This window comes from Myzus persicae, unplaced genomic scaffold (genome assembly GCF_001856785.1).
Source record: "Myzus persicae strain clone G006 unplaced genomic scaffold, MPER_G0061.0, whole genome shotgun sequence".
NCBI classification, from domain to species: domain Eukaryota; kingdom Metazoa; phylum Arthropoda; class Insecta; order Hemiptera; family Aphididae; genus Myzus; species Myzus persicae.
In genome coordinates, this window is record NW_019103888.1 from 210637 (window position 1) to 233468 (window position 22832).

Below are 22832 nucleotides of genomic sequence, written 5' to 3' on the forward strand. Positions count from 1 at the left end.
ATATAGAATTATTTTAAATCCTATATAGTTTTACTTATTATTTAAAAAGAAAGTAGAAGAAGAATGGTGCTTTAATATGAGAGCACCATTTTTTTAAAAGCTGGAAAATAAAATAACCATGAGGATTAGCTGAAGGAAACCGAAAACTGTGACAATGTAACAAATATCAAATTTATAAAAAAAAATGTATTCATCACAATATGCACGAACTTTATTAATTGTATTTTTATATTTAAAATACATTAAAAAAATCTTTGTTTAGTGACTTGACGTATTGAAAACATAATACAATTAATGTATTTTTTGACTAATTTGATTTGTGGGTAACTCAATGGCAATGCTTTTGTGGAATTACTTTTACGATTTTGGACTTACCGTTTTTATGAGTATAATTCGAACCAATTTAAGTGTAAGACTAAACAATCAAATTATAATAAGGACTATACCATTATATGTACTTCACATTGTAAAAAAACGCTATCAATATATTTGTAGTGTTTTAATTCGACGAACAAAACAAACAATAACATTATACATATTATAATATGATAGGTACATAAAATATTAAAAATTTCACATTAAAAAAAAACTAACAAAAATAATATAGAACATAAATATTTAAGAAAAACAAATTTAATACATTTAAATGAGTATACCCTCCTTTTATCCTCGTCTATTCGTATGGCAATTGTATTTATTATATAATTTTGAGTTATGATTTTAATCGATGAATACAACATGAACTGAGTTGTGTGTGCGTAATATATACAAACCAAAAATATGTGTTGTCGCAGGGCAGATAATAATAATGACGATGTTGTTAGGCTGCCGGAAGCAATAGTTGAGTAAACACGTTTATTTGTAGACGATAACATATTATGGTCTCACACAAATGGCGTTGTATCCTATTCCCACCAAAAAAAACAATATTTAAAAAAATTAAAAAAAAAAAAAAATATCATTAAAGAAATAACAATAGCGCACGCATACAGGTAGGCAGCAAAATATATACTTGGGGCCCACGCATTTCGATTTTAACATAATAACAGAAACACTCAAAAAACAAAAATTACTTTCAATTTTTGTGTAAGTACCTACATAACGATCGTCGTATAACGATTTCGTGAACCCCACGAGTCCTTCACTAAAACCACCTGAAACTGAATCCACAACTTGACTTCCGGTCGTTTGAAGGACATTTTTACTCTCTTTAGAAAGTTCTATAACTGATAAAATATAATGATATTTTTAAAATTCGTAAGTTCGGAATAGTGTATTTGCACGATGAAAGTATGTACACTTTCAATAATAATAGATGCAAGAATGAAAAATGTAATCCAAAAAGGTGTAGAATACCTATATAACTCGAATCGAAATGTACCTATAATCGAACGACGCCGAAACTTGGACCCAGTGAAGTAGTGTAGCACACACACACACACTACACACAGCACACCCCTATAAAACGTGTGTGTTGCAACATATTGACGTATAATTTAGAGGCAGGTATGTAATAATGCAGTATATTTCAATCTAAAACGCGATATTTGAAGGGGATCGAGCAAACGATAACGGCCTCTTGATTACCACGCATTAGTAACCGAAGGCACGTTCACTATATTATATACTCACTATACCGCGATCGTATACTATTATACGTATATATAATACGCATACAGTTTTACAATGATGGCCATTGCTACACAAAGGCGCTAACAACCTCCAGATAGTATGCGTATACATAATAGTATACATAGTATATAGGCATACCAATAAGCATTGTGAGCATATACCTATAATAATGGTGCGTAAAGCTATTCGTGCTGGAGAAATGTACGAAAAATACAATTTAGATAACGGCGCGGCACGTTGTCATGCTTATGTTGTCGGATCTCGCATGCGACCGTGTTGGCCGATAAACAAAACAAATTGAATTCTATTTCGGAGCTCTTATTCGTAAAGAGACGAATGTGGCATGAAAATAAATATTATATATACCTAGGTCCCAAAGAAGTTATTACTAGTTAATAATTAAAATCGACGGAACTGTTGGGTGGATATAAAACACATAATATGACGAAAAATCACCTATATTTAACTACGACGATGATGTGAAAATGACGTGTAAGGATTGCCGCCATTAATGATGTGCACAGATTCCGTTTTTTATTCGGACGAAGTAATAAATAGATTACAATAACTTGTGTATGCCCAATGCCCATGTGACCCCCTTCCCCACGACGCCTACAAAATATAGGTACACACAACATGGTAGATACGTGTAACACATAAAAATTGCATATATAGGAGCTGTATGCTAGTGCCTAATTTGAGAGCAAAGGCAACATAAGTCACGTCTGGTGAACCTGCCGAAAAACCAAATTGCTTTTAAGAATGTTCCTAAAATAAATAGTCGGAACTTGGAATTCGTGTTTCTATAAATTCGCTACACTGAAAATGGCCTACTACATGAGAGCTGCGTATATTTTGTATGGGATAGAATATAATATACACATCTAATAGAAAGTATTCTAAGCTCCTGCACCTTAAAAAATATACGTTGAATTAATAATAATTTTTTTTATGTAAACAACGACAACAACCACTGAGGTGTGCATTAATGGGTGCTGGGTGTGTCCACACGCTTGTAGGTTTATACACGTTATATAATATTTATATTGTGTTCCCTAAACAACTCTGTGCAAGCGATTGGACCGGAAATTAACGTAAGTGTGCATAACGCACAAGCCCTTGTATTTTATACATAAGGTATTATATATTGAGACAAAAAAAAATAAGCTAAAAATATAATTGTGTGCGTGTGTGTTTGTTTGGAAACGAATAATTTGTAGTGCGCTTCACATTGTAATATTATAAGAGTCATGTCCGACAGCAGAGTAATATATTATTATATATTATATTTAATATGCATTCAACCAATCTTTAAACTATTGTGTGTATTATTGTTAATCACATCATGTATGACAATATTATACAATATATTATTATATCGATTGAGCGCCTCGCTACGAATCCAGGGTTTCCGAACAAACGGTGGACACGAGCGCACATTATATGCGACACACGTAATATTATATCATATACATATTATACAGTGTGGGTCGCAGTGTTTTCCAGTATTTTCATATACCCATACCACCACTGCAATAATAAACAGGCGAGGAAACAGAGAAACGCGACCCACCCGCCGCACACACTCACGCACGTGCGCGCGCCCACGGTAGATAACAAAAGTGGTATTTATGACAATACCGAAGAGACGAAAGGCGATTTGTAACTTCATAAATCATAACAATATAGGTACCTATATAGTATCAATTCCACCGTTCACATGCCGTTGTACGCGGGCCCGCCGCCGGGTTCAGGCACCACCCAGTTGATGTTCTGCGTAGGATCTTTGATATCGCAAGTCTTGCAGTGGATGCAGTTTTGAGCGTTTATTTGCAATCTATCGCCCTTTCCGTCCTCGGATGGCACGTATTCGTAAACACCTGCAAGACAGAAAAAAAACTATTTCAAAAATCGAGTATACATAAGTGGTTTATTATAATACATCGAACGTTTTATAAAAGATGCACTTCTACATATTGTGCATAGGATATTTATTTTATTTTATTTTTCCGGAATTTAGAAGAGCAAAACAATCCTGTAACTTTTATTGTTATACCTCCTCTAATCTAAATATTTAATTCTAATGATATAATAAAAATTAAAAAAACATTCGTTCAATATATAATATTAAATAATATTTAAATACACAACGAAATTCACATGATCACTTGATGCACCTAATGTGATGTAGCCAGCCACGCATGTATATTGTAAATACATAACAACATTAAATTCAATAACTTAATATAATATTTAATAATAAAATAATATATTATACAATAAAGTTAAAAACAATATATACAGAGTGTTTGACCAAGCATATTCAACAACATCCTTTTAATTATCGATGTACCTATTCAAATTCAGATTTTTTGAATTTTTAAATACAACTATAAGAACAATATTTTATTATTTTTAAATACTTAAATTTGTTATACCATTTAATGAGTTTATTGACTAAGTGAGTAGTACTGAGTGTACTAACTTATTTGTTCAAATGAAAATCAAATTTTATACTGTTAATTATTAAGAAGATGAATATCTTGACAATATTGATGTTTCTAAATCAAAATTCGAACGGATATTTTCTGAGTAATTAAAATTAATATACTGAGGATAATAGTTCTTAAAAAAGGTTTTACAAAAATATAAAAAGCATGTAAAATTAATCTAATGTTGGTTATGTATTCATACAATTTTTATAAATTGTAAAATGTTAATAGATTAATATCAATAACTATAATATTCAAATCACCATATTAATTGATTCATTTACAATTAATATATTACCACGGATCTATTATATTATTTATATTCATAGCACAAAATTGAATAAAACTATTAATTCAAATTTCAGTTTGGACGCATCATTGTTTTCAAAAAAGTTACATGTGAAAATTGATAAAAAAAAAAGCAGCTGATTCTCATTTGAAAAAAAACCAGTAGGTATCGCCAAGACGCCAAAGGACACACCCAAAATGGTATAAAATAAAAATATTTAAATGAGATTTAAAATAAAATAAAATTTTTAAGTACACTAAAAATTACAAAAATCAAAATTGTAATAGATGCATAATTAAAGGAAAATGGGAGTGAGTATATTTTGTGAATCATCACGTATGTACATATAATGGTACAAAAACGAATGTGGAACAGTCAATATTATTCCAATAAATATTATATAGGTACCCAAGATTATGGAAATACAAATAATTCATTATAATTCGATATACAATACGAAAATTACGTTTATAGAAGACTAAATAAATAAATATTCGAGGTAAAAATAGTAATAATAAGTGTTTTTGTACCTTTTTTTCTACTTTCGAAAAGAGATTAGTTTTGAAAACAAATTTTGGTTTCGTGTTAAATTAGCTGATTGCCGTTTGTAAACAGAGCTTAAACGATAATCTGTTTTTTTTTTATTACAAAATGCATTATTTTCATTATTTAAAAGAGTCAGTTCGAATAATAAAATGTGCTCGAGGCCTAAATGGATCACTTAATACATTTTTTTATCAAGCCAACGCATTTTACTTAAAAGTTTTTTTTTTTTATTTCTCTTTTAAATATAAACGTATTTGAATTTATCACAATGTAAAATGGAATAGACCTGTGATCATTGATCACTTACATAACGTTTAACTTCAATAACGCAATCGTCAAGTTTCAAACACCAATTAATATCAATGGAATAATAAAAAAAAGGTAAGACTGAAAGTAAAAATGTGTAGAAATGATAATTATAATTAGTATTACATTTTATCGGAATGTTTAAATAACGTGCCTACATATTTAATCATAAGTCAGAACGATTTACAAATTACAATGTGCAACGAAATCAATACTTTCACTATAGTTTAATAGATTTATTTATTAATCTGTGTTTTAATTACGTCAAGTAATTAGACATTACTTTTAAAAAAAGATAAAAATGTTGTATAATTTAAAACAACGTAATTTATTGAATATAATATGATTTTGATAACGAAATATAGTCTTATACGAATATTATACAGGCATATGGTGATATTTAGTTTTGTCTGTAGGTGCATATCATAAAATTGTACGATACGTAATTTTGGTTAGTTTTTTAATCGGATCTATATTTATAAATAATTACTGCGCGATCAAAAACATGAATATTATAACATGGAATTAAATCAAATTCATTGGCTATATTTTTAAACTACTACCTCTTTAGCTTTTATGTAACAGAGAAAATAAATAAAGATCAACGCAAGAATATTAATCATGACCAACAATTAGAATTTGTGAGTATCCGAAAAAATAAAAAATTAAAGAATGGGTTACGAACATTCGAACTCCTGCAAAAAAATGCAAAACGATTCGACATTCTTTTGCCAAAATCGTATTGGCCAGTTGGTATTTTTAACTATGTTAAATTAAGATCCTTCGGTAAAAAAAAGAAAAGAAAAAGAAACTAATTTAACCTTCGGATGACCGAAATATATCGTTTGTGCGCAATGCAGCACGCACACAGTACTGCTGTTTGAAGTAACTTTTAACCTTTAATTAATTATTTTATAGCACACATTTGAACGAATATTGCTTATACTTTGTACTAATAAAAACTTAACGACAATATAAATCGTAAATATTATTATTATTATTTATTAGCCATAACTTTTATGGGGGTCACCAAAACATTCATCACCGACGATCATTTTCAACAAGACGAAACAGTCAATCCGATTTTTTTTTTTTTTTGATTAGTGATTAGTAGTGCATTTTTCGTATTTTTTTTTCTGAACAGTTCAAAATAACGCATTTTGCATACTATTAAATTACCCACGAATAATGAACCTATATTATAAAATATTTTGTTTGGGTGTACTGCAAAATAATAATAAACACTTATAAAAATAAAAATAAATGACCCAAATAAACTATGTATTTAATATTATAACTATACAGAGCAATGCATTGAAAAGCGTGATTCACATTTAGAGCGCTAACAATATTAGGGTTTCGATATTCTATATAATCCCATCACAAGTCAAACGGTAGAGTAAGATCGACGCCTAAGTAATAATAACGCGTATTTTTACAAACAACAGACATTTTTTTATTATATATAAATCATTTTTTAATATTATTATGTCGTACGGAATAAAATCAGAATTTAAAAATATCTGACTAGAAATATTATTTTAACCGAGTACGCTCGGAACAGACAGTTTTGACGTAAAAGGGTTTTATAAAAATAGGGTTTTCACTCGACCGAGGGGTCGGTTGTCGGAGTTGTTATGAGTGAATAAAGCGCCGCCAAAGGTCATGTTGGAGAGCAGACGCTTTACAAAAACTTAAAACGTAATAATGATATTTTTTATATATTGTGAAAATTTATAATATAACAGTACCCATAATATAAAAAATAATACGATGCGATAATAATAAAGTATTATCACGGATGATAAATGAACTATACGTTGAGGCGACTCATCGTAATACATAATGTATAAAAATACATGCAATATGAATAACTAGCTTTTAAGAGGCTTTGAATAGGCAATTTCACAGAATTTTTTAGAAAAACGACATACCTATATGAACAAGAGGTTACAAGCGGTGAATTTCTGTATTCGTATATTAAAAATACAACAAAAGAATTAGGACGTGTTGAATAAGTGAGAATATATATACCAGGGATGGCAAACCTTTTGACACCTACGTGCCCAAAATTAGTTTTTTTTTTAGAGCGTGCCGTGAAAAAAATTATATTTTTGTTATATTACCTATAATTCGATTATATAATTAATGTATAAAAAGGTTAGCTTAGGTAAATAATAATGACCGATAAAAGCCGTATGCTCAAAATATTTTTACCTATTACCTATATTCTATAATCTATAATATTATATATTATATAATATATAATAGTAAAAATTTTCGCGTGCCATGGATTTGCCATCCCTGATATATACTATCACCAATTGATTTAGTGAAGTGATAAGAATTCTAAAAACCTATTTGAGTTTTTCATCAAGTCTACTTGTGATCGGCATTTGCATATTTTTAATTTTATACCCCCTAAATTATACCAAATATATTAAAAAAATAAAAATGAAAAAAATGTATTTAAAGTTGAAATCAAAAAATCAAAAATGTAGTAGAGTTGATATCAAGTAGACTTGCCAAAAATTCAAATTTGTTTTCAGAATTTTTATTGCTTCACTAGAACAATCTGTCAGCAATAGAACACGCCTAAATTCCAATGTTGCTCATGAGTGAGACAAAGACTGAAAGTCCCCGCTTCCAATCCCTTAAATACGATGCTCATATTATATAAGTAAAAATTAAGTATGTATTACGTAATATAGACACCGTACTATTGAATTACTTTAGCTACTATAAATATAGGTATTATTACAGTTTATACGATTCCAATCGCATACTATATGGGTGATTATTTTAACAGTTAATACTCATTTTTACAAAAAAGTAAATAGTTGTTTAATAATTATAAGTGTTTGTCGGTTGAAATGATTGTATTAATTGTATAAACATCTTCAGAGAAGACAAGGGTATTATTTTTTTTCTCCATCTTACACACTTGCAATATATACTATAAGCAGTCAAAACCTCTCTCCGTATTCCACTCATTGTGATAACATTGTTGAAATTGAGGTATTATAACAACTATAAAGAATAATAGTATTAGTGTGCTGACAGAATATTTTTTAAGTTAATATTTTATTTTAATTACTTTCATAAAACTGAAAAATTAAATACTAAAAAAAGAGCTTCCAACAAAACATTTATAATATTATTCTTTATAACTGTTAGATACCTGCAGTATAATAAGTAAAGATAATTCAATTTCGTTATTGTAATCATAATGAATGAAACACGGGGGGATGCATTTATACCATAATACCTGTTCTACGTATAGAACAGAGAAAACATGTTGACTGATACACCTTCAAAAGTTCAAACGATCATAATCAGTGATCAATCATAAAACCGTATAAACGCTGCAAACGATTCGATGTATACGATATACGCGATAGTTGGCCATCACGTTACTGCGATGATGCTGATTAGTGATTAGGAATAATCATATTATAACGATGGACAGCGAGAATTAGACGAAATTCTAATCTAATTTGCGCATAATTGCGGCTTGACTGCGCCACCGCCGTACGGACTTCGGCAGAGTGGAATTACCAGATTAAGTCACGGATGAGCTGGCGAAACGTTAATTCTGTTTTTGTAAGCCCTCGAACATAGTATTATATATAGACGAGCAAAGACTTAATTAAAACGCACATAAACGGCCAATCGTTCATTTGAATACACATATTATTATATATTCGTATATTGTACCAGCTAGTGTTCGGTACTTCCAGTTAGAGTTCATATTAAAATTTGCTGCACAACGGGATGAATTATGTTTTCGTGCATTATACACTTTAGTGTACCAGAATATTATACAATTTATTTCAACCTCGCGGAATACATACTATAGCTGCAACAACCAGGCCTCGTTGATATTTTACGGAATTAAAATAATAACCTAGAGAGACCAGGCGTGCGACCACCCAGTTATTTAATGACTTATAACGAGAGATCTATTTTTTCCGGTATTTTTTTTTAATACATCTACCATAAACGCGATAAAAATTTGAATCATACATATATGTACAAACAGTATAAGTATTTCATTTTAGGTTACAGGAGCATAACGTTTTTTCTAAAACATTACGACACGCTACTATTTTAACGAATCGTTATTTTTTGTTGTTAGTGAAATGTTATCTATTTATCAATAAGTGCGAGATGCATTCAGGCATTCAGCATAAAAATATAAAATACACAATAACTCCTTGATTCCATTTTTGCGGTAACATATAAACAAAACATTAAAATATCTAATAAATAATAGACTTAATAATAACACACTCATCGAACGTTTTTTTTAAGTCTTTAATTTTGTCATTAGCTATTTTCGATAAAATATCTACATATAAAAATAATAATATTATGTTATGAAAAAATTACTAAATTAAACTTGTCAACTTGTTTCGCGTGAAATTCAATTAAATTATTACAATATATTGCTATATTTTTAGGTATGATGTTATGTAACTATGTAAGTATAAAAGCACGTTGAAAATATATTATTTATAACGACATTTGTCTCAAGGCGTGCTTATATAAAAAGTATTACATAGCACAGCAATAATTTATGAAAAATTAAATCAAACTTATCACCAAGTCCAATTATCTAATGATCGATATTTAACCGTGTAACCCTGCCAGTTTATATGTGTATGTATATAAGAAATATCAAGACCGTTATTGTATAACAGTTTCTTTTCCCCGGGGGAATATCAAGTCATGGGTTTTCCCACAACATAAACCCGTGTGGAGATAAGCATACGCGTACAGTCTACCCTATATAGCTAGACAATAAATTAGAACCAATTTGCTACTCGTACACGGCCTAGTAATAGTCGGAATTAAGGAAGCCAGATGCGAAGAGGTCGTAATATCCAGAAATTTCACCCCTTTGAGTATAGCGTCCCGCGATATGCGCAAAAAAAAGTACATTATATCGTACGCATTTGCATTTTTATGAATACGAAATTAACGAGATATTAAATTTTATAGGCTTAACTACTGCAGACCCTCAAACTCGGTACTTATACAATATTCGTGAACTGCAGTCGTGCAGTGCAGACCCAACTGTATATATACAGAAACATCATAATATGGTGTATAAATAATAAAATTATTGTATTTTTATTTTTATTTTTTATAGTAACGACTAACGACAAAGCCACCGTCGAGTAAACTTAAATTTAGAAGTAGATAAATACACGCGACTATTTTATATTTAATAATGTTTGAAAAAATTATATTTCTGTGCTTCGACAAACGTTAGCCATGATCGCTGCGAATTGATGCGATAACCTAACCTTAAGAACATACACGTATACAGATCGCTCGCCATAGCGCATATATAATGAATAACTATTAACTATAATAACTAGCCCATAATTCCTTATTCTCATTCTATGAGATTTTTAAAATTATCTCCATTACCCACTACATAATCATCCAATTATCTACCAGACATCAACATAAAGCAATATTGAAATATTTACATAAATCATGGTATGCCCAAGTATAAAATGAATATAAATCATTAAATTTCAAATTTTTGAGAAACGGGAATATAAAAAACAAACAAGGGCAGTTTACGAGAAGACGATATTACATTATAGACAACGGAGAGTGAAACGCTGTCTGCAGATTACCATTTACTACCACCGCCACTGCCACTAACCAAATAAGAAACCTAACAACCTATGCATATAGCAAACGCAAAAAAAAACCAACAAAAATAAAAACCTAATCATAATGTTAATACGAAATAATAATTTATAACGGCGAATTAACGATAAAACCCGTTTGTTATTAAATGCACTATGATGGTACACGATGCGTATACATGGTACACATACGGCTATACCTTTATAGCGACGGTATCGTATTAATGTATCATACATATTTATTAACATAATATAAACTATAAAGTATAGTCCTGGTTGGACGAGAGTTTAAATATCGTATTATAATGGATGCAACTGTTTAATATATACATTTTATATACATTGTACACATGTATACAATCACACACACACACACACACGTCACACACGGTAGCTCACACATGACATGTGAGCGTGTGTTATATAATATGATGATTGACAATGCATCCCTCAGCCCGACTTATAGTAATAATAATAATAATAGTAATACATGTTTTTGGCACATCTGCTCAACTAACTTTGACTATACACTATATGGCCCAGGGCCGCCACGCATGGGGTCACAGCCGCCGCCCCGTCCTCCACGCATATATTATATTATTATACCCTTCCATTATTTTTACGTTTCGTAAACGGCGTTAACACAAAACGCGCTCTCGACGGGGTCGCGACTCGCGTGACGATGTGCAGCCAATTCGATTTCGTACAATGGATCTATATACAATGCGTGATGGTGCGAAATAAAATATTCGACACTTGTAAAACATCCCAAACCGAAAACACGGCGGGCAATCTGTCGACGGGAAAACTGAAAACCGATCGTCATCGCCATTATAATTATTATTATTATTATTAATGCTGTTGCCAGTTGTTGTAACTAAAGTGAGGGGTGCCATTAGGTTATTGCGCGAAGCGACTGGCGAGTAATAAACAGTGAGCTGTATGAGGCACAAATCGTATACGGTTCGGCGCGTGACTACAGGCGCGATCGGCCGGGATGGTGGTTGGGTAATTGACACTTTTCCGCACAGCGATTGAAAATTCCCAACTAAAATTAATACTTGTAGTCCGTAGGTGGAGGTTTGTCCGATTTTAGAAGGAGCCTTCATTTTTTAAACAAAGGTTAACTTAAATAAGTAAACAAATTTGCATTACCACGCACATTTATCGAAATTTTAAAAATTTTTGTTCCCTGTATCATACAAATTGCCTATTGTGTTAACACAATTTTAAATTAAAATCATGAAACACAAAAAATGACAGGTAATAATAATCATATATAATATTTCTATAAAGCAAAAAATCAAAATTGTGTAGAGATATTTAATTCGTATTGAATATCTGGTTATCTGACCTTTCTAAAATATGTATATTTTCATTTCTGACAATAATTTACGGGTCAGTCTAAAATAAAAAATATAAGCCAGAATGGAATCTAATTTTAAATATCAACAATTTGTTTTTTATTACACACTTTGAAATAATAATATTTGTAAGACGTTTTTTTGGGGGGTTGGCAATTATTTTTATTTAGTTGTCATACAATATAAATATTATACATTTATTTTGTTCGAATAATTTTTTAAGAATCTACAATATTTTTTCCATTTTTTTTTCTAACATCTAATCTAAATGGTTTTTGATATTATTCAAAATAAAATGTTTTACCCCAATAAATTTAAATTAGTGTTTGAAATGCATAGCTGTTATTTTGTCTCATTTCACCATCACATACACTTGATTTGATAGCTTATACAGTTTAATGTAGTGTATTAATTACATACACAATACAAAATACACAAATTTAACGAGATAACTGTACAGATGTGTATTTTTTATTCCAAATAAAGACTAGCAGACAATTTCCCTATATCTTCTATTAATTGAATGACCGTTAACAATATAAGAGTGCGGTAAGCACTACAATACCACAATCTGATGATTTAGGTAATAAATAACAGCATGACTCACTACATCTCTTTCTTATGTAAATATCAATGGATTCAAGACAATTTTTCATGACCAGGACCTCTTCGATTATCTTATAGCTTTGAATTATAGCTTAATTATTTTAAATCAAAATATTACAAAGCATAATTTTTTTTTTACACCAATTTATGATAGGCTTACTACAATATACTCATACTTAAATATTCTGGAAAATGTTTGATGCATATAAAAGTATATCTTTCTAATGAACATCTAAAGAAAACAATGATCCAAATGTTTGATCCAATGAAGTGAAAAACTATAAAGTTTCTGCCATCTGTTGACTAATATTTGAACTACTTGTGAATAATAATAATATTATGTACACTAACATAATAGTATTATACAATTAATAATACAATAACAGTAAAACATTTTTTTTTCAAATCTAAACTATTTTTGCAGTTACAAATTCTATTAGTGCCGTAGAAAATGTACCATTCATTATAAGATAACAACAACAATATCAAGACTTAACTCTAAACACTTTTAAAGTCATTCTCAACATAAGATAGGTTTGAAATTTGTGAAAATATTTTATCTTTCCTTTATACCCGAATTCAAAGTGATAGTATGATTAGTTAGATATAAAAATACAATTATTTTCAAATTAAATAAAACAATATGAATGTATCACATCACACCGATAGCTTATACATAATATACATATTTTAAATGTAAATTATTTAATTATGTCATGTTTACTAATTACTTGTAAACACCATTTCCAGTAACACAAATCCATAAATCTATCTACCTATTGTTAAATTACAAATAGATTTACCTGCAGGACAAAATCGGCCTTCTGGACCATCATACAGATTAAGGTTTGTGTTAACAGGAACAGAGTCGTCCAATAACGTTAAATGGGCAGGTTGGTCTCCTTCGTGGTTTGTGCCAGTCAGTGCAACAGAAGACAAAATATCAAAGCTTATTTTTCCATCAGGTTTTGGATACTCGATAACAGAAACTTCAGTCTTTGTTTTCAGTCTCTCATTATCAGGAACTTACATGTATTAAAAAATATAAATTAATAACAAAAAATTAGGCAAATAGAAGAATTTTAAAAAAAATTTGTATACCTCCATGACTTAATGTCCATGGTTCTTTTCCTTTAACGGCAAGAGTAAATCCAGAATATGCCATACCTCCAAACAGTCCAAGCTTTGTGTGGAACGATGGTCGAACATTTCTTACTTCTTTCAAATCTGACCATATCCAACTGCTTTTTACTTTATCTTCATAGTCTTTAGGTTCCAAGCCTGCGTGATATTACAAATATATTTATATTTTATATTTGTATACAAATTATATACTATATTACTATAATATAACTTTTTCATAGCTGAAAATATGATTGAAATTCCAAAAAACTTTTTAATTAAAATTGTAATACTTATCTAGGTCCTAGAATAGGATATAAAAATCAGTATTTTAAAAGATATGTTTAAAAATTATTATTTGAGTAAATAGGTACTTCATAATTTAAATACTACTCAAATATTATCTACGAAACAAGTTGGCATTTATTCCATATATTTGTAAGCTTTTTGCTTACATAAAATATGTTTATAAATAATCTGTTAGGTATGAAGTACATTGTAAACTACATTTATCACTTATACGCGGAGACCAAATAAAAAATTAAATAATGGAAATTGAACCACCGCCTCCTAACAAATTACTGAGTGTGCTTATGGTGTATGAATTATAATATAGGTACAGAAATAAAAATTATTTACCAGCAGTTGGACTTGTTTCAGACGTATTAAATATGGTGTCAAAAGTTGATTCAGCAGCAAGCATGCCTGATTTCATAGCATAATGAGTACCTTTGATTTTTGGTACATTTAGAAATCCAGCAGTACAACCAATTAATGCACCGCCAGGAAAAGAGAGTTTTGGAATAGACTGAAAACCTCCTTCATTAAGAGCTCTAGCACCATACGCAATCCTGTGTAAAGAGAAATAATATTTAATTTTTAAATTTATTGATTATAAATTTCTAATAACATTATCTATTTATTTCTATTACATTACCTACAACTAATTATTATGATTTACCTTTTGCCATCCTCAAACAAAGGTTGGACATGAGGGTGATGTTTAAATCTCTGAAACTCTCTAAAAGGAGATAAGTATGGATTACTATAATCAAGTCCGACAACAAAACCAACAGCAACAAGAGGTGTGGATTCATTCAAATGATAAATAAAGGAGCCACCATAAGTATTTTTGTCCTAAAAATAATAATCACAATTTTAATTCAAACATTTAAAAATATAAACACAGGTATTAATTTGTTTCATGAAAAATACTAGATAGGTTCACAATTCAAACATGTGATAACATTAATATTTTATAATTATAAAATAAATAATTGGTGAATAGATAATAATACAATTATTTATACAGCTTTTTTTATTAAAATTAAATTGTTTGGTAAAAAATTGTTATATACAAGTTTTTGAACACCCAAACACTTAAATTTAACTACTAAATATAATACAAATTACAGTAACCTGTGCTCTGTTTTAATTTTAAAGTAAGTAACCCCACTTTTATATGATATGGTGAGTGTCAATCATCATTGAGAAAGGAATGAAATAATGGACATGGTTTTAAATTTGAATTCAATTTTATTTAATAAATAATTGCATATAAAAAACGATTCTGAGTAGAGACCAACTGTTAGTCGAATTACTTAGAATAATTTGTTATACATTTTTATTGATACTATAATAATTAATTTAACTATTAGTAATACGATGTCTTACTGCATTTTGCAGAAAACAAAGCATTTCATTTCTTATATTATACATTATAATTTTTTATAGAATTTAGGTTTCAACTAATAATGTCATTAGCCTAGTACTGTGAAGGGAGGAAAAGGTTGGTTTGAACTCGTGTTGTGACTTGTGGGTATGTGTGACAAGGATTTCTTAATAAAAATCCCGGGTGGTCATTCATCCGGAAACCAGTAACACCACCCGATGTGTACACTCAGACTTCAAAGAGCTTATGGTGTATGCAACTGACTATAGACACCTCCCCACATTATATAATATTATAATATATAATTGCTATTAGCTTTTGAGTTAATACCAACTTACTGTAAATTGGTATGGATAGACTTGTGGTGGTAATAGGCAATAGAATAAAATTAATCTCAATGTTTTTAAAATGTCATTGAATATAATATATAATATTATAGTTTTACACGTTAAAAGTTTCAAATTCTGATGAAAAATATTATTGAATAACAATTTACAACAAAATAACTACATTTGTTATTCTTTGCTTACATATATAATTTCATCTAAATTTGAAACTCAAATTTCCATAACGAAAAAAAGTTGTGCTTATAAGAAAAAATCTGGCTTAAGAGCTATAATATCCATAGAGAAACCTTGTATTTTCAAGCATTTTGATTTTTGCCTAAGCAAAATTTTTTTATTGTTATTTATACTTAAAAAAAAAATGTTAAATATCTTTAAATAGCTCAAGAGTCAAACTATTTTGAAAACTATACCATGTCTAATAAATGCTAACGTGAATATTTGGTGAAAGTTTCAATTGTTGACAAATGTTTATTTTGAATTAAAACAAAAAAAAACTAGTATTGTCAAAATCTGGTTTGAGGGGTTGGTTAACACTAAAGGTTTTTCCTAACTTTTGTTATGTTTTTCATGATTATTTTGAAAAGTATTGAGAATTTTCACTTTTGACCTACCTAAAATACTAAATAGATCTACTTTTTAACCAACATTGAAGTGTTGGATAGAAACATTTTTCCTACTATAAAAAGTGTACATACACACACACACACACACACAAAATATATCCCTATTATAAAACCAGTACATTAAACGCTTTTGAAATATTTTCTATAAATTAAGTTTAAATAGATGGTAAATCATTCAAAAAAACAATAAGTGTTTCATTAATCCCAAGAGCTTAAAAATATATAAGTATAAAAAGCAATAGATACCTATTTTCTAAAGTATCAGTTCAATAAACATTTACTAAATAATCTCAAGTTGCATAAAATAATTAAATATCAATGTTAATATTGCTAAATATTTTAATTTTACTGATTAATATAAATTTATCAGAGTGGTTGAAATGAAACCTTTTTAAGAATGAAATATTTACAAACTCAACAACTTTAATTCAAACAATCCATTATAAATTTGAAATTCTAAAAAGAAAAAAACTTCACATATTTTATGCAAACACACTATTTACCCTCACAGAGTACCTACTTCTATTAAAATGAGTTGTTTATAATACAAAATATTTATTGATTTTGTAGTATTTTCTATTTTGCAATTTGAAGATATCAAGTGGCACATGTTATATTTGTCTAATGTGTATTTGCAATACTAATACTAAAATATTTATTTTAAAATGAATAATAAATTTATGATCCTGTATTTTATTGGCTACTTTTGAAGGACTTTAATACTACACAACTTACTGAAAATGCATAAACATCAATTTCAAAGTTATTTATCAAAAAAAAAAGTCATCAATACTATTCCAAAATGGCTACGGATAATACACCAATAATTTTTAAAAACACTACTAGTGACATTTTTTCTAATAAACATTTTAAACAGTTATCTAAAGTAGTAGTTATAATAATTATAATTGCCCTTCTCATTTACTACTATTGGAAATTTACATGGATTGTATCTGAAAATAAAGATTCAAGAATTAGTATTCTTCTATACACGACGTATGTAACTTTAAATATAATACTAATCATTGTATGTTTCTTCAATGTTTTTATGGGCCATGATATTTATAAAAGTTTTACAAAAAACATTGCATACGTAGATTTTCTATCAAAAAACCTAGAATTGAGTTACAAAGACAGTGTAATTACATATATCAATTTCAAGACACTTTTACTCATCATCACAACAACCGCCAGTTACATAATACTTTATCATCTAGCATTGAATGAAAATGATTTTCCATCAGTCGATTTTACTGAAATGGTTTGTATACCTATAGTTTGGATACTTATACTTCAAATAAATGCTAAATTAAATCAATTATCAAAACGAATCAACTATATAAAAAATATACTAGAAGCTTACATGGAAAAATCAAAGAGTGTTTATTGGATCCATTGGTATACAGTCAGACCAAAGGAGATAACTGTATTAAACCGTATGCATTTATTCACATACATATCATTTATAGAAGTTTGTTCATATTACAATATTCAACTATTGGTATTGGTACCGAGGGTCATATTTTTTAATGTATTGCCAGTTCATTACAATATAGTGACAGCACTCGTGGCCGATGAACGTAATGTATCACATAGATGGTCTCAAATGTTCACTTTATCTGTCATTATTTTAACAATATGGCCAATTATTCATCTGGTAAAATGTACAAGCAATACCTTTGAAAAAGTATGAAATACTTTAAATAATAAAATATTCATAAAGCATGCTTACGTTTTTTACTAATTAAGTAACTTTCACAATAACATTAGTTTTCAAGTAATATAGCAAAAAAGGTATGCTAACCACAACTACAACTATCTGGCTTAGTTTAGAGCAAAGGAACCTATAATATATTTTATAAACAAGAATATTTCCTGTGGATTGGTAGGATAGCTTTTTAATATTTTCATTTCAAGATAAACAAGTTTTATTTTGGCTTAATTTTTCTTATGTTTAACTAATACTTACTAATTAAACAATTAAAATATTAATAACCTTCCTTCCAATTCATAGGATATTTCTATCCTTCTATAATCTAAATAAAATATATAACAGGTCCTTTTTATCCAAAAATAAACCAGATTTGTAATCGTGGAAGCATGGAATACTTTTATGCAATATTACATAGATTAACAGAGAGAGAAAACAAATGTTGGTGTGAATGACTCTTATGTATATCATAAATAAATGTCTATGTATATTAAATCAAATTTATATAAATTTATGTGAATGTTTACTCATAAAATAGATGTTATTCTAAAAAAAAATTCATAAAAAATTGTTCTCACTTATAGGGGGCGCAAATAACACAGATACTTCACAAATTATTAGACATGGGACAAAAGCAAGATATCGAAGACGAAGTAAAACAAAAATATCCAATTTAATTATTTGTAGTGTTTCAATAAATATCTTATAAGAACTTGTTATATTTTCAGCTGTATTTATTTTCTGAACAAATATTAAAAAGACAACTGCAATTTTCAGTAAAGGGATTTTTTATAATTAAACCTTCACTAGTTGCTTCAGTATGTATGTTTTATTTTAAGTAAAATTATTATTTAATGTTATAGGTATTTGAGTATAAAATATTCACTGTTTTATAACATTTTAGATGATGGAGTTGATTATTACATACGTAATAATTCTGTTGCAATTCCAAGATTCATTAAAATCTATCTCTCCAGCTCAATTTTTAGTTAGGCCAAGACCTGGCTAAAAGCAACTTACTAATGGCCAGCCAACAGTATGTTCTACTTTTCCAGGACTATGATGTTCTGGTTTTACTTCCCATATTTCCTTAAGACCAATGCCATATGATTGTGGTGCACAATTTTCACGTAGATTAAATTTTTTAAATAACTGTTTGGTAAGATGACCATGACAACCTTCAGCAAATATGGTAACTTTGGCATGCAATTCCATACCGCGTTCAAAACTATCCTACAAATGGAATAGTATTTTATATTCAATATATAAACTTAATTATATTTTAAGGGGATTGCAAATGGATAGTTTTTAAAAAACTAGTTGCTTGAAAATGAACAATTTTCATATTGCATGCATTGCGCAATATGAAAAATGAGTGTGTGGTAAGTGATCATTAGTAGTGTGACTGTAGGGTAAAAGAAATAGCCTTGGCACGTGCCATGTACAAATTACCACCTTGGTATTGCTCATGCGAAAGTTAAATAATTTATTCTCATTTGTATGTACTTTTTGTCAATCCTTTTATTGGACCTGATAACAAGATAAGACCTCAGATAACTGATTTGAATTTATTCATATGCATAGTTGAGTTTCATCAAACCCCATTTTAAGATATTTAATTTAAATTTTCCAAATAATCAACATCTAAAATTTCATAAATTTTAAATATTCAAACAAAATGTATAGGAGTTTAGGAACATAGTTTTAAAAAGTGGCCTGGTCGATCTCAAGTAGATATATTAATGAATTCAAATCAGTTTTCAGAAGTCTTCTTGTGTTATCAGGTCCATCATTCTGATTGACAAATGATTGGCTCATTTTGGTTGAAATAATTGACCATTTGCAATCCCTTTAACTTTTAAGCAATAGTCAATTAACAGATATTAAAATACTTTAGGTGATCCGTCTTTGGCAATGCCAACATCGCCAGTTGCAACTCCTTTCACTGAACCATCTTCATGATAGAGAACTTCTGCAGCTGGATATCCTGAATATACTTCAACACCTAAGGATTCAGCTTGTTCACCAAGCCATTTTACTAAATGGCCCAATCTCACAATATAGTTTCCATGGTTGTCCATTGGCATACCTATTTTATAAATATTAAATACATTTAAATCAGCACTAAGACAAATAAATAAATATAACACATCAACTATTAATTACCAGGTAAAATAGGTATGGGTATACGACTACTTTTAGTAAGAAAACCAAACTTATCATCTTTCACCGGGGTAGTTAATGGTGCACCCAAATCTTTCCAATCGGGAAACAGTTCATTTAAGGCGATTGGATCGACAACAGCACCGGATAGAATATGACTACCTAAAATAAATAAAAGAATTTGCACAATAATAAAAGGAACTTTTTAAGTCAATAATAATTGAAATTTATAATGTTTCAAGCAAATAAAACATTTGCAAACCTAGATTACTATTAACTAACTACTTATTTTGATCAATGAAAAAAACTAAAATAATTTCCCAGTTATGGTGATTAAAAATAGTGATCTATTATTTCTATAAATTATAATAAGTTTAATAATTATAATTAGTAGATACTCATACAGCACATAAATTATGAGTCTATCCAATATAAAATATTTACTTTATTAAAACAAAAAAAATTGTTACTATAAATTATCTTTTAATTTAGTCTATAAAAATAATAGAAATTTCGAAAGTTAGTGTTACCCAAGACTGTAATAAATACATTTTTAAAATTCTTTCAATAGATACAATAAAACATAAAATGACTTAAATCTTACCAACTTCTGAAGCTTTTTCCACCACACAGACCCTTAGTTCCTTGTCATTTTCAGTAGCTAATTTTTTTAACTTTATTGCAGCTGATAAACCAGCTGGTCCACCGCCAACAATTACAACGTCAGCTAGATCCTCATAACGCTCCATTGGTATATCTATATAATATATCATTAAGTATCATTATAAATAAATTAAACTAAAAAAGATGCAAGTACCTTTCCATCTTTGGTCAGTTTCTCGTGGACTCACAGTATAATGCGTTGTAATTTTTTGTGTAGCAGCTGAATATAGACGGAAGCATGATGTTCCCACTTTACGAACTAAAATTTATTTAATTTAAAAACATTATAGTTAATAAATGTATGTTATTATTTATAATATTCAGAAGACATAAGATTAATTAACCAAATACCTATTTATCAAAATATAATAATAAAATATTGACTCAATTAATTTTTACCCTTTACAAAATGTATCTATAGCCACATTACCTAAGTACTTTTGATTAACATATTATTAACAATTTGTTTATATGTTCACCTTATGAAATAAACATAGTATTATCTACATGAGTAATTAACTTATACTTATATCCAAATTAACAATTTAAAGTTATCTTTGATCTTTAAAATATACATATTAATATGTTGATTTTATTATTGGCATGACAGTATCATTATATACAATAGGGTATCATAGCTGTAAAATATGCAACTGTAGTATTCAAGTGTACACGTTAGATTTATATAAAAATAAAATAATAATCATACAACCAACATTTAAATACCTAAATATACAAATCTTCCCCCAAAAGTGAGAGGGTTTCCACACTGGTAGGTCTCACTCCACACGTCATGTCATGTTGTTATTTAATAGCTTAGTTTAACGAAAATTTACTAATGGTACACAAATTTTACAGATTGTAAATACCTATACTTTCATCTTAAGCACACAAAAAAAAATATGCATCTTAAATAAATTATTTGCAGTTAAGTATTTAAATAAGTGTGTAGTTTGTACTAAAACTTTTATTTTAGTTATTAATTTTTAATATATTGTAATATCGATCCGAAATGTTAACATTTTTTAAAATTGACCTTGTAGTTTTTTTAAATACATAAAACAGATACTTAGTACTTACACAATAAATTTGATGTAGTGGTCATCATTTTGAGTATAATTTGGTATTTAAGATTTTTAAAAACATACAGAAATCAATGTGATAATTCAGTAACGATTAATCTTAAAACTTTACTGGCTGAACTGAACTTTGGCTACTTCCGTATTCGATTCTGTGACTGTAAAACTATCAAGTATCACCGTAGAATATGTTCGATAATAAAAACCATAGACATTGCCCATTGGCCTCGTTTTGAAATGGTATTTAATCACATAACAATAATTTTTTTATCAAGGTTTGCTTACATCTCAGATCACACATTATGGAGTTATCACTGAATAGAGGATTGATTACGCACAGTGGTGTAATCACGGTTATTGTCCTCTGATGATAACAGTTTCAATATGTTGTAAAACAGCTGACCATAAAACATAATATTGTAATATTGTATCAGTGAACTCCATTCGCCTTCTCAAAAATCCGTAGTTTATAGAAATAGAACTTATAAAGTTATATTAATATTAATATTAATTCTTTTATAATATTATGACAATGATACAACTGTCTA

At 28.8% G+C, this 22832-nt stretch overlaps 2 protein-coding genes across 2 annotated transcripts; one reads left to right on the plus strand and one right to left on the minus strand.

The window, feature by feature from the left end:
• Window positions 1–640: 640 nt before the first annotated feature.
• Window positions 641–22587, minus strand: LOC111035927 (electron transfer flavoprotein-ubiquinone oxidoreductase, mitochondrial). The gene is made up of 12 exons (XM_022317757.1): window positions 22286–22587; window positions 21360–21464; window positions 21147–21299; window positions 20546–20704; window positions 20272–20468; window positions 19400–19612; window positions 14988–15163; window positions 14666–14877; window positions 14006–14185; window positions 13708–13929; window positions 3326–3512; window positions 641–905 (listed from the first exon to the last, which is right to left on the minus strand). The coding sequence occupies exons 1-11, from the start codon at window positions 22311–22313 to the stop codon at window positions 3349–3351; spliced, it is 1809 nt and encodes a 602-aa protein (XP_022173449.1). The 5' UTR covers window positions 22314–22587; the 3' UTR covers window positions 641–905; window positions 3326–3348.
• Window positions 16167–19393, plus strand: LOC111035928. The gene is made up of 2 exons (XM_022317758.1): window positions 16167–18355; window positions 18964–19393. Exons 1-2 carry the CDS (start codon window positions 17471–17473, stop codon window positions 19054–19056), a joined length of 978 nt encoding a protein of 325 aa, XP_022173450.1. The 5' UTR covers window positions 16167–17470; the 3' UTR covers window positions 19057–19393.
• Window positions 22588–22832: the final 245 nt, after the last annotated feature.